We start from the raw sequence: 13312 nt of genomic DNA, 5'->3' as shown, positions 1-13312 counted from the left end.
ATGCTCAGAGCTGAGATTCCTCTGAGGCGGACAAATGTTACAGGTGCTCCACTCTAGATATATCTACAATGATTCAGGAGCTACCTATTAAGCTGGGAAGATCTGCCAATGAAGGGGGCCGGAGAAATCCCCCTCCTTCCACGTGGAAGCCAGGAAGATCCTACCTGTGAATGGCGTTTTGCAGTGTGATCATGGATGACATCAGATTCTGCATGCCATATTTTAGCCTGTTTTTATCCACTGAAGACTTAAGATATACCTGTTCAGGGGTGGAATTCTAGCAGGAGGTCCTTTGCATATTAGGCCACACACCTCTGGTGTAGCCAATCCTCCAAGAACTTACAAAAAAGAGCTTTGTAAGCTCTTGGAGGATTGGCTACATCAGGGGTATGTGGCCTAATATGCAAAGGACCTCCTGCCAGAATTCCACCCCTGTCCCTGTTCAATCTGGCCAAGTGGATCCAAGCTACAGTAACCTCCCAGCTAGAATACTGTAACACAAACTAAAAATTTCAGCAGGTAGAAAACATCACAAGTCTATGAGGCTTGACACAAAATATGCATGTTAAATGCATTCTGTAATTGCTCCAGTGGCTACCTGTGAGTTTTCAGGTTCAGAGCCCAGAACCCACATGGCTGTGCGGCCAACTCTCTCAGAATCTCCTGCTAAACAAAGCAAACTAGTGTGATGAACAGCTGCTCTGTACACAGGCTTGCACGCAGGGGAATGCCCTGTCTGATGACAGCAAGAATGCCCCCAATGTAACAAAATGTGTAAACCAAGTTGTTTAAAGCAGGATTTTCATGAAGGTAATAGCACTGTGGTTCTTGTATCTGAAAACCTTAGGCAGCTTAACTACATTACATGTACTGATCCAATTTCTTTGATGCAAAGTCTTTCCACACTCCAGGGAGTTCTATGGTTTCTCCTCAGTGTGATTTCTTTGATGGGAAGTAAGGTGTGAACTCCGACTGAAGCCTTTCCCACATTCCAGACATTTATATGGTTTCTCCCCAGTGTGAATTCTACGATGGCGAATAAGACTTCCATTCTCACGAAAGCTTTTCCCGCATTCCAGGCATTTATATGTTTTCTCTCCTGTATGAATTCTTTGATGGACAGTAAGGTGTCCACTCTGACTGAAGCTTTTCCCACACTCCAGACACATATAGGGTTTAACCCTTGTGTGAATTCTTTGATGGACAGTAAAGCTTCCAATGTTACGGAAGCTTTTCCCACATTCCAGGCATTTATATGGTTTCTCACCTGTATGAATTCTTTGATGGGAAGTAAGCTTTCCACTCTCATTGAAACTTTTCCCACACTCCAGACATTTGTATGGTTTTTCTCCTGTGTGAATTCTTTGATGGAAAGTAAGGCTTCCACTCGCACTGAAGCTTTTCCCACATTCCAGACATTTGTATGGTTTCTCACCTGTGTGAATTCTTTGATGGGCAGTAAGGTTTCCACTCTGGGAGAAGCTTTTACCACACTCCAAACATTTAAATGGTTTCTCTCCTGTGTGCATTCTTTGATGGACAATAAATTTGCCACTCTGGCTAAAGCTTCTTCCACACTCCAAGCACTGATATGGTTTCTCTCCTGTGTGAATTCTTTGATGGACAGTAAGGCTCCAACTGCAGCTGAAGCTTTTTCTGCACTCCAGGCATTTGTATTTCTTCTCCCCAGTGTGAGTGGTTTGGTGGATGCTAAGTTTCCCACTGTTACTGAAGCTTTTCCCACACTGTAAGCATTTATATGGTTTCTCCCCTGTGTGAATTCTTTGATGGACAGTAAGAGCTCCACTCTGACTGAAGCTTATTCCACACTCCAGACATTTATATGGCTTTTCTCCTCTGTGCATTCTTTCATGGAATGTAAGGCTTGCATTGTGACTGAAGCTTTGTCCACACTCGATGCATTTATATGGCTTCTCCCCAGTGTGAATTCTTTGATGGATAGTAAGGCTTCCACTCTGACTGAAGCTTTGTCCACACTCCAGGCATTTATATGGTTTCTCCCCTGTGTGAATTCTTTGATGGCAAGTTAGTCCACCTTTCCGTCCAAAGCTTTTCCCACACTCCAGGCATTTATATGGCTTTTCCCCTGTGTGGATTCTGTGATGGCACATAAGACTTCCACTCTCACTGAATCTTTTCCCACATTCCAGGCATTTGTATGGTTTCTCCCCTGTGTGAATTCTTTGATGGGAAGTGAGGTGTGCTTTGTGAATGAAGGTTTTCCCACATTCCAGGCATTTATTTGGTCTCTCTCCTGTGTGAATTTTTTGATGGGAAGTAAGGTTTCCACTCTCACTGAAGGTTTTTCCACACTCCAAGCATTTATAGGGTTTCTCCCCTGTATGAATTCTTTGATGAGAAGTAAGGTTTCCACTCCCACTGAAGCTTTTCCCACACTCCTGGCATGTATATATTTTCTTGCTATTATGGGTTTTCCAAAGCATATTACCGTCTGATTTTCCATGAATTTTTTCCTCACTTGCAGGGCACTTTTTCCTATAGTCTTTTTTGCAAACTTCTGGAATTGGCATTATATCATGAGAGTTACTATCCTTTAAAGGACTGGGATTACTCTTCCCATTATATGACTGTTTTCTCTTTTCTTTGCTCAAGCCATCATGATGCTCCAAGTTGTCACTGACATCTGAAGACGTCTCTTTTATTTCCATCAGTGTGTGCTCTTTTGTTTCATTTGCTGACAAACAAACACCTCCTGCTGAAAGAAAAAGGAACTTGATATGAACATGGTGAAAAAAAGAAGCTTGAAAATTAGGTAATGTGCTGTAGGGAATGCAGGAATTTCAAAAGCTTGGTGTTTTGAGACACTTTTGAAAGGCTTTTTTTTTTTTTTTTTGAGAATCCAACCCTGACATACTAGATGGCACTGGCAGATCTTATGTTTGTGGCAATCCAAATTCCTTTATTCTATACTTTGTGCTCACAGATCAACGGGTCATAAGCAAACAAATTTGGTATGGTCCAGAATAATACTATTTAATGGTACAGAATAATACGGGCCAATAATACAGAAAATAACCAAACCAGAAATTCTAAGTTAAAAAAAAGAGGTAAAGGTAGTCCCCTGTGCAAGCACCAGTCGTTTCTGACTCTGGGGTGACATCGCATCAAGATGTTATCATGGCAGACTTTTTACAGGGTGGTTTGCCATTGCCTTCCCCAGTCATCTACACTTTCCCCTCAGCAAGCTGGGGACTCATTTGACTGACGTCGGAAGGATGGAAGGCTGAGTCAACCTCGAGCTGGCTACCTGAACCCAGCTACTGCCGGGATCGAACTCAGGTCATGAGCAGAGAGCTCGGACTGCAGTACTACAGCTTTACCACTCTGCACCACGGGGCTCCTCAGAAATTCTAAGTATAAAGATTGCATTGAGAAAAAGAATAATTAAAATCCATAGGTAAAAATTTTGCCACTGCAAGACTTACACTTGGATCAATATCAACCAAACGCTTTGTGTTCGTGGCAATCAAATGAAAAATAGCGTTTCACTGGGATAGTTACTGTAACAGACATACTTCCAATCTGGGTCAGAAATGAAGAACAGCCTCCCCAAAATGTAGCCACAAGCTGGTGAGTTTCTCCTCAGGCGCTGACCAAATCATTTAATGCTGCATTATTTGTTCTTTCCAGTTCAAAGTGAAATAATGGCATTGGGGAGATACATTGTGCCTCTGGTATTTGATCCACAAAGTACTTTCCTGATGGCACCTGGATTTTTTGGCCACTGTGTGACAGCGTGTTGGACAGGATGGGCTACTGGCCTGATCCAACATGGCTTCTCTTATGTTCTTAAAAGGTAATCAGGGTGCTAGCATTTAATGTCAAAGAGGCAGGAAAGTAGCTTTAAAACTGAGTTCTGGGGTGAAAGACAACAGCCTAGTACAGAAAAACTCATCTCAAATGGATGGTGAGGCAAACCTTTGGTAAGATATTGGTGGCAAGAGGCTGGAAATTGAAAATGAGAACAGAGTTAAAAAGGAGGGTGCCGTATGGAAACCTGAGGGTCAAGGGAGGCAGGGTTTCTTAGACTGCTAGAAACAAACCAAAAAAAGTCTTCCGGTCCAGATGGCATACACCCAGGAATTCTTAAACACCCTCAAGTAAGAAATTGTTGATTTACTAACAAGTATAGGTGAAATGACGCTCAAATTGGCCTCTGTGCCAAATGGCAGAAAAAGGTTGTTTCGTTCCATGAAAACCACTTCAGCATATTCTTTGGAGAACTAAATTGGCTTCTTGACTGGTTGCTCTGGGCAGGGGGGGGAAGGGACAATCAGCTGTTTCTCAGAAAAGACAAATCAGGGCTAGGTCTTAAATGATGCACTGCAAGATGCTGAAGCATTTTCAACACTGCCCTCTGCTGGTAGGGGGGAGAAGGTAAAATATGTTTATATGTGTGTTATTGTGGAGTTGTTTTGGCTGATGTCTCCATGCTTTCCTTTGCAGGTACAATATTCCAGATCAAGCCTAGCATCTTCAGTTATAGGGATCTCAGCAGAAACAGGGAAAGAGAACGAAGGAGGAGGAGACTGGATTTATACCTTCACTACCTGATGGAGTCTCAAAGCAGCTTACAATCTCCTTTATCTTCTCCCCCCCACCAGCACAACAGACAACCTGTGAGGCAGGTGGAGCTGAGAGAACTCTAACAGAAGCTGCCCTTTCAAGGACAACTCTGCAAGAGTTACGGCTGACCCAAGCCCATTCCAGCAGCTGCAAGTGGAGGAGTGGGGAATTAACACACTTAACCACTACACCAGACTGGAAAACCTCCGCCTCTCCAAGTGGACAACATTCGACCAGACTTGGGGGAAAAAATGATTTGATTTAGGAGAAGGAAACTGCCTGTCCTCACAGGTTCAAGATCTTCAGGGATTGTTTCAGCCCTCCCAGCTCATCCATACTTTTTTTTTGCAGAATAAATAAGGCCACGGAAATCTACTAGCCCTCAGGAGGAAGAGCTGGCAAATGCATAATCCCAAAACAGATACCTAAACACCTGTTTTCCACTTCCTCTTCTTTGTCACAGCCCATAGAAAAAAGCTCTTCCCCCTCTTCCATCCAGGATATGAGGTCAGGTTTGGCAATCAGAGGGCCTGTTTATCAGGGAAAACAAACATGATTATTCTCTGTGCTTATACCTCCAGCACTTCCTACGCAGCGGATTCTGTCCCTCCAGAAATACACAGATGCCGCAAATACCACCCCAGTGATTTTCACTGTCTAATGCAGCTTCTGTGTTTGGATGCACAAGCAGTAGCAGCCCTTCCACACAACAGATTTTCCCAGTTTCCTGGCCTAAATGATACCGGTGAAACTTTCCCCTATTTCCATCAGTGGTTATTAGCCATAGCTTATTGTTGGAACTCTCTGTCTGGGGCAGTGATGCTCTGTATTCTTGGTGGGGGTTTTTTTGGGGGGGGGACAGTGGGAGGGCTTCTAGCCCTACTGGTGGACCTCCTGATGGCACTTGGGGTTTTTTTTTTGCCACTGTGTGACACAATCATCGTTTTCGCACTCACCTCCAGCCGGCGCGACCCCCCTCTTCACCGCGCAGGATCTGCGCGGATTTCGCACTAAATGCCGCGGAGCAGCCTTTGCACCGGAAACTCCCAGCGCAAAAGCCGCTCAAACGTAAACCGCCAAAAAGCAGTTTCCGTTTGCGCGGCTTTTGCGACGGGAGTTTCCGGCGCAAAAGGCTGCTCTGCGGCATTTAGTGCGAAATCCGCGCAGATCCTGCGCGGTGAAGAGGGGGGTTGCGCCGGCTGGAGATGAGTGCGAAAACGACCAAGGTGTTGGACAGGATGGGCCACTGGCCTGATCCAACATGGCTTCTCTTATGTTCTTAGGTTCTGATTAGCAATGCTTAGAGCTGAGAGTCCCCCGAGTCAGTAAAATGTTAAAGATTCTTCACTCTATTTGCGCCTGCAACAGTTTTGAGGTTTCAGATGCTTTAGTGATGCTCAAAAGTGCATCATCACACAATTAACATTTTATGTACAACTTAGTGTGACTGAGTGGTACGCTGAGGTGCTTTCGTCATAGAGACAGGCTTGTCTTTTTTACTCGCAGCAACACCAGGGTTTCCATGTGGCAAGCTTCCCCCATTTTCTAAGGACATAAGAAGAAGAGCTCGGCTGAATCAGACCAATAATCCACCTAGTCCACCATCCTGTCTCACACAGTGACCAACCAGTTCCTCTGGAGGGCCAGCAACAGGGCAGAGAGGCACAGGCCTTTATAAGAACATCAGAAGAACCCTGCTGGATCAGACCAATGGGGAGGGAATGTGGCTCAGTAGTATAGCATCTGCTTGGTAAGCAGAAGATCCCAGGTTCAATCCCTGGCATCTCCAACTAAAAAGGGTCCAGGCAAATAGGCGTGAAAAAGCTCAGCTTGAGACCCTCGAGAGCTGCTGCCAGTCTGAGTAGACAATACTGACTTTGATGGACCCAGGGTCTGATTCATGAGAAGGCAGCTTCATATGTTTATCTAGTCCAACATCCTGTCTCACACAGTGGCCAACCAGTTCCTCTGGATGACTAACAACATGGCATGGAGGCCGAGGCCTTCCCCTGATGTTGCCTCCTGGCTCTGGGATTCAGAGGATCAGTACCTATGAATGCGGAGGTTCCCCCTCAGTCACCATAGCTAGTAACCACTGATAGACTCATCCCCCAGGGCTTCCTTTAAAAAAAATAGCAGTCAAATATAGCAGTTTCAGTAAAATTCATAACAATATGTGTATCAGGTTCTCCAGATTCCAAGCTTTCATGGAAAGAGAAAAAAGGCAACAGCTCTATCCTTTTTCATGTAGAAATATAAAGAGGAAGGCATATCTCTGCCTCAGGGGGCCTAGAGAATTACATTTTTAAAAAATGAAAGTTTGCAATTCAGAGAAGCTGAAAGACACACTGCTATAATGTTATAATGTCAACTACTGATTATTTTTTAAAAAAAAAAAACCTTGCCAGAGCTGAATAAAATGCAGACTATAAAATCTGAAAGATTGTATGTCAAAAATCTACAAAAGCGTCAATTTCTAAAAAGCAAAGAGCATGGCACTGTTTTTCAGGATGGCTTCTGTACCCACCCCCCTTTCTTCATAGGGACTCTTCATTGCTGTTTTTCTCCCAGACAGTCTCTGGAAGTTTTACTTTTTATTGTGGTGTTTCTTTCTAAATTGCCCCCCCCCCCAAAAAAAACCCCTTGCTTCTGGGCTCCATTGTTCAAACCCCCGTGAAAATTTTCCTGAACTTTTAAGATTTGACAAGCTTTCTGTTATTTCCCCTCACAAAAAAATGGGAAAAGAATCAAAACCTACAAAGCAGACAGATGGAAATTTTCCTCATGCCACTGGGGCTACAAAGGAGAAAGTCATTTTAGAAGTATGATGGGAGTAGGTTTTTAATTGTGACAATTATAATTCAAGAAGCATTTTAAGGTAGATGCTGAGCTGATATCATTTAGTACACCTTCCAGGGATGTCAGGGGTGTGCGGCATATGCAAACTGAGTTGAGTTAATGAGTTCTGGCACCTTTTTCTACAAAATGACCCCTGCCTCCCAGGCAAGGGTTCGTTCCCCTCTTACTACCCCCATTCACAGCTCTGTCTTGGACCCCCATCAGCACCTCTTCTGCAACTGCTCAGTCCTCCCTCCCAGATCCCCCCTCAGTCTCTCCTCCTGCATCCGCTCCCTCCTTCTGCCCCCTGAATTTTACCCTCTGCTCCCACCCGTACTGATTCCAATAGGGTATAATGGAAAATTGATCTGAGGGTATCTGGGGCTGGGGGGGGGACCCTGTTTTTTTAGGTAGAAGCAACAAATTTTCAGTATAGCATTCAATGCCTCTCCTCAAAACACCCTCCAAGTTTCAAAAAGATTGGACTAGGGGGTCCAGTTCTATGAACCCTCAAAGAAGGTGCCCCTATCCATTATTTCCAATGGAGGGAAGGCATTAAAAAGGTGTGCAGTCCCTTTAAATGTGATAGCCAGAACTCCCTCTGGAGTTCAATTATGCCCCCTTGGCTGGGAGGCAGGGGTCATTTTGTAGAAAAAGAGGTGCCAGAACTTATTAGTTCAACTCAGTTTCCATATGCCACACACCCCTGACATCGCCGGAAGGTGTAATAAATGATATCAGCTCAGCATCTACCTTAAAATGCTTCTTGAATTGTAATTGCCACAATTAAAAACCTGACTCCCATCATACTTCTAAAATTACTTTCTCCTTTGTAGCCCTAGTGAACTCCCTTTGGAGTTCAATTATGAACTCTCCACCGGCCATCGAAATAGAGGGGCACCAAAGAAGAGGTACAAGGACTCCTTGAAGAAATCCCTTGGCACCTGTCGCATCAACCATCTTGAAGAAATCCCTTGGCACCTGTCGCATCAACCATCACCAGTGGTCTGACCTAGCCTCAGATCGCAAAGCATGGAGGCACACCATCCACCAGGCTGTTTCTTCTTTTGAGAACGCACGCATAGCTGGTCTTGAGGACAAAAGGAGATTGAGGAAGAATCGCACTGCTACAGGACCAACCCTAAATCAGACTTTTCCCTGCAGCCACTGTGGCCGGACCTGCCTGTCCCGCATTGGTCTTGTCAGCCACCAGCGAGCCTGCAGCAGACGTGGACTATTGCACCCTTCTTAAATCTTCGTTCGCGAAGCCAAGCCGAGAGAGATGCCCCCAAAGCCTCCTGGCTCCACCCCCAAAGTCCCCAGATATTTCTTGAATTGGACTATCTGGGCCTCTCCTACCTAAACGTGAGTCCCTGGAACCTGAAGCCGCTTGAAGCTCGCCTTTCCCTTCCGAGGCTCCTGTTTCGAATCCTGCCCTCCAGCCCGCTGCAGAAAACCTCGTGGCTCTGCACAAAGGGGAGACGGTCCCCGTGCAGGAGAGGCAACTCGAGGGGGCGAGATTGCAATTTGCAGAGAGAAGGCTTTCCCTCTCTCCCCTGCTTTCCTTCTGCTTTGCCCCCCCCCAATCTCTCCCCCCCCCGCCCCTTTGAACTTGCCAGATCCTACGGTTCAAGAAGCAGCCCGGGGGGAACTCCATCGATCCTGCAAGACGTGGGCGGAAGCAGGAAACGGCTTTTCTCACAAGCCCAGTTTGTGCTTCTTCTCTAGGACTGCAGGCTACCTCGGCTTTAACCCTTGGGCTGGAGCAGCAGAGCAACGTTGGAGTCCAGCCGGCCCCTCTGAGACCTAGAAAGCTTTGTGCTGCTGGGTAGGAGCTTTTCTGTGCGGTGCAGAGGTCTGCGCGCTCAGGGCTAGGGTTGCCAAGTCCAATTCAAGAAATATCTGGGGACTTTGGGGGTGGAGCCAGGAGCAAGGCTGGGACAAGCATAACTGCAGTCCAAAGGGAGTTCTAGACATCATATTTAAATGCACACCTTTTAAATGCCTTCTCTCCATTGGTTTCGGGATGATACAATTGTGCACTTTATTTTGGTGTGGTGGTTAAGTGTGAGGACTCTTTTCTGAGAGAACGGGGTTTGCAGGGCCGGATCTAGGGTGGGGGACAGAGTGGGGTGCTTGCCCCGGGCGCCAATGGAGGGGTGTGTGTGCCAAATTGGGTATGGAGTCCATTGTATTCTATGGGACCATAAGATAGAGTGGCCCATAAGGGGGTGTCATTTCTTAATTTTGCCCTCCCTCAAAAAACGTGTTGATCGGTCCTGGGGGGTTGCCGCTATTAGGTAGATATTAGGTAAATTAGGTGGATTCTTGTCCACCTAATTTACCTAATATTTACCTAATAATTGCTCACCTCATAATTAGGTGGACAAGAACTAGAAATACTGTACATGTCCTTTTGTTTTACCTAAACATTCAGCAACAGCAATTAACAGTCAACTTTTATTACCTTTTACTGCTATCCAGACCAAATGGTCTTCCAATTTATTACATTATTTTGCAATTTGATCCTAACTTTGTATCAGTTTACACTCTTAACCAACCAACTAATTATTAGGTGGACAATTATTAGATAGATATTATTAGGTAGGTATTAGGTAATTAGGTGGATTCTTGTCCACCTAATTTACCTAATATCTACCTAATAACTGTCCACTTCATAATTAGGTGGACAAGAACAAGGAAATACATGTCCTTTTGTTTTACCTAGACTTTCAGCAACAGCAATTAATAGGCAACTTTTATTACCTTTTATTGCTATCCAGACCAAATGGTCTTCCAATTTATTACACTATTTTGCCATGCGATCCTAACCTTTGTATCAGTTTACACTCTTAACCCACCAGCTACATGTATTTCAGCCCACTGTACCCTATCCCCTCGTCTGAAGAAGTATGGATGCATAACAAAAGCTTACATTCGGAATAAAACTTTGTTGGTCTTTTTTTTAACAATACTTTATTTTCCATTTTTTGAATTTTGCAAAGAATAATCATATCAAAAAACAAACCCCCCCCCCAAAAACAAATCTGAGAACTTGAACAGGAATAATATCTGCATGGACAGACGCACCAGGTAAGACGCAAGCTTACAAATAATACAGATGAAGTCAAAATTTAACAGAGTCAAAAAAAATACAGGATTTTGCTAGTTAGCATTAAAAGATCGAAACACAGAATCTTTATAAACTAACTCTTAAGAAGGGCTCCCACATAATATAAAACACAGAGTCAAAATGAGGGTTTTGAATACAATGAATATGATCAGCAAGCCTTTCCATTACAAAAAAATCCCATACAACCTTAAATCAATTAGAAAGCTTAGGAGATTCTGGAGTCTTCCAAATGTGGGCTATAGTGAGCTTGGCTGCAGTTAAAAAGAAAAAAATCAAGTCCTTCCAGCAGGAAGGGATTCTATCATCAGGCTAGTAAAAAAGTAAAATAGTTTCAGGTTTGAATGGGACCACGTAGCCTGACATCTTATGAATAAAAGAGACAACTTTCTTCCAGAAATTGTGAATAGGGCACCCTCCACCAGCAGTGGAAGTAAGAGCCATGGGATCCACATAATTTCCAGCATAATGATGTTGAATCCAGGTGAATGTAAGACAGTTGTTGGGGGGGGGGGTGTACCAACAAGCTAAAACTTTGAACGAAAGGAATTATATATTTATACACTTGGAAGTATAAGGACTAGCTTTCCAAATGGAGTCCCACGTGGCAGGAGGTAAATCTAGATCAAGGTCCTTATGCCATTTGTTTTGATACGAACAGGGTGATCTAGATCCAGAGATAAGATGAGAGAATAAAGTAGAGAAGACCTTTACGTTGTAGATGAGTTTGATTAAGCAAGACTTCAAAAGGGGCAAGAGATCTATTTAATTTAGAGGACAATGAAAGCGAGTTGATAAGATGTTTAACCTGGAGATACTCAAACCATGGGATGGTAATACCAGAATTTTGTTGGAGATGTGCTTTATCGAGCAATGAACCATGCTGAGTGATGTCGGAGATCCTAGTTTTGTGATGTAGTCTCCAGAGCTTGAAAGAGTTAGTATCCCAACCTGGGAGGAACCAAGGCTGCCCCAAGAAGGAAGAGACTGGTGAAGTATTAGGGGCAAGCAGACCCTTGAATTTGTCCCAGATCAGAAAAGTGTTGTGTAAAAAAGGGTTATTGTTGATATGACAGGGTCTGGTGTGTGGAGAGTTCCAGAGTAAATCATAAAGATAACGGGAGTCCAAAAAGGATTTTTCAATGTGTGCCCAGTCGAGAGAGGATTCAGAGTGAGTCATGACAAGAAGAGATGTTAGCTGAGATGAATAATAATGTTTAAGATCAGGCATTTTCAAACCTCCTGAGTTGTGGGGGCGAATCAAAGTAATAACTTTGTTGGTCTTAAAAGTGAAACTTGACTCCTACTTTGTTCTGCTGCTTCAGACCAATACGGCTGCCTGCTTGGATCTATCTAAATGAAACAGCAGTAAGAGCAATTATACTTTCCACCGGATCCTTGCCAAAATCAGATTGATAGCTAAAGTCATACCATGTATTTCCCCCCAATGCTGACCCAAAGTGAATTTCTACTTAAAGCAGTACCTCACCATCCTGTCCTCATGCTTTGAAAAAGCAGAGCGCTATAGGCAGCGCAAGCCACCCATTTCCATTGTACTTTGCTATTCCTTTGCAGGTGTGCCAATGACAGGGGGCATTAAAGTCCAAGCTGAGGACAGGATTCAAACTAGAGAGCCAATTTGGTGTAGTGGTTAAGTGTGCGGACTCTTATCTGAGAGAACCGGGTTTGATTCCCCACTCCTCCGCTTACAGCTGCTAGAATGGCCTTGGGTCAGCCATAGCTCTGGCAGAGGTTGTCCTTGAAAGGGCAGCTGCTGTGAAAGCCCTCTCAGCCCCACCCACCTCACAGGGTGAATGTTGTGGGGGAGGAAGATAAAGGAGATTGTGAGCCACTGTGAGACTCTGTCCTTGAAAGAGCAGAAGCTGTGAGAGCCCTCTCAGCCCCACCCACCTCACAGGGTGTCTGTTGTAGGGGAGGAAGATAAAGGAGATTGTGAGCTGCTCTGAGATTCGGAGTGGAGGATGGGATATAAACCCACTGTCGTCTTCTTCTACTACAACTACATGTGGAATGTGGGTGTTGTGCAAGAGTTAACTGGTGTTTCTGCAAACAAATTTATTACAGGACAAGACTTCTGGGTGTGGAACAGGTGACACTAGGGATGTGGGGGGAGGAGGTATTTGTGAGTTTCCTGCATTGTGCAGGGGGCTGGACTAGATGACTCTGGAGGTCCCTTCCAACTCTGTGATTCTATAAGACCATTTCAGTGCGGTTCAGAGATCTATAAGTCTTGATTGTACAACAAAGAAATACTGGTAATAGCTTAGCAGTTTCAGTTCTTTCACTATAAAGTCACTATAAAGCATCACTTATTTTTAGCCAGTTTGGTGTAGTGGTTAAGAGTGGCACTCTTATCTGGGAGAACTGGGTTTGATTTCCCCACTTCTCCACATGCAGCCAGCTGGGTGACCTTGGGTCAGTCACAAGTTCTCTCAGAGCTGTTCTCCAAAGAGCACTTCTCTCAGCGCCACCTACCTCATAGAGCAGGGGTGTCAAACATGTGGCCCGGGGGCTGAATCAGGCCCCAGAGCAACTGGCTCTTGCCTGCTTCCTTCTCCCTCTCTCTTGCTTCCTTCTCCCTCTCTCTGCATCTCAGCTTGCTTTGCCAGGCTTGCTCAGTCGCACAGAAGCAACAGAGCAAAACCTTGATTTTCTCCATTGGTTGAGATTCCTCCCCCTCCTGGTCCCCTGGGGAGAGAGGGAAAGAGCCAGAGC

General features: G+C 44.7%; 1 protein-coding gene across 1 annotated transcript in view; it reads right to left on the bottom strand.

The window, feature by feature from the left end:
* LOC132571344 (zinc finger protein 850-like) overlaps positions 1-13312 on the bottom strand; it is a 359929-nt gene that overhangs the window by 14174 nt on the left and 332443 nt on the right. Inside the window, exon 7 of the mRNA XM_060238150.1 lies at positions 968-2427. Within this exon, the coding sequence (XP_060094133.1) occupies positions 968-2427 (1460 nt within the window). The remainder of the gene's footprint in view (positions 1-967; positions 2428-13312) is intronic.

Source organism: Heteronotia binoei, chromosome 5 (genome assembly GCF_032191835.1).
Source record: "Heteronotia binoei isolate CCM8104 ecotype False Entrance Well chromosome 5, APGP_CSIRO_Hbin_v1, whole genome shotgun sequence".
NCBI lineage: Eukaryota > Metazoa > Chordata > Lepidosauria > Squamata > Gekkonidae > Heteronotia > Heteronotia binoei.
Note: the sequence above shows the minus strand (reverse complement) of the source record. Positions and strands in the feature narration are given on the sequence as shown.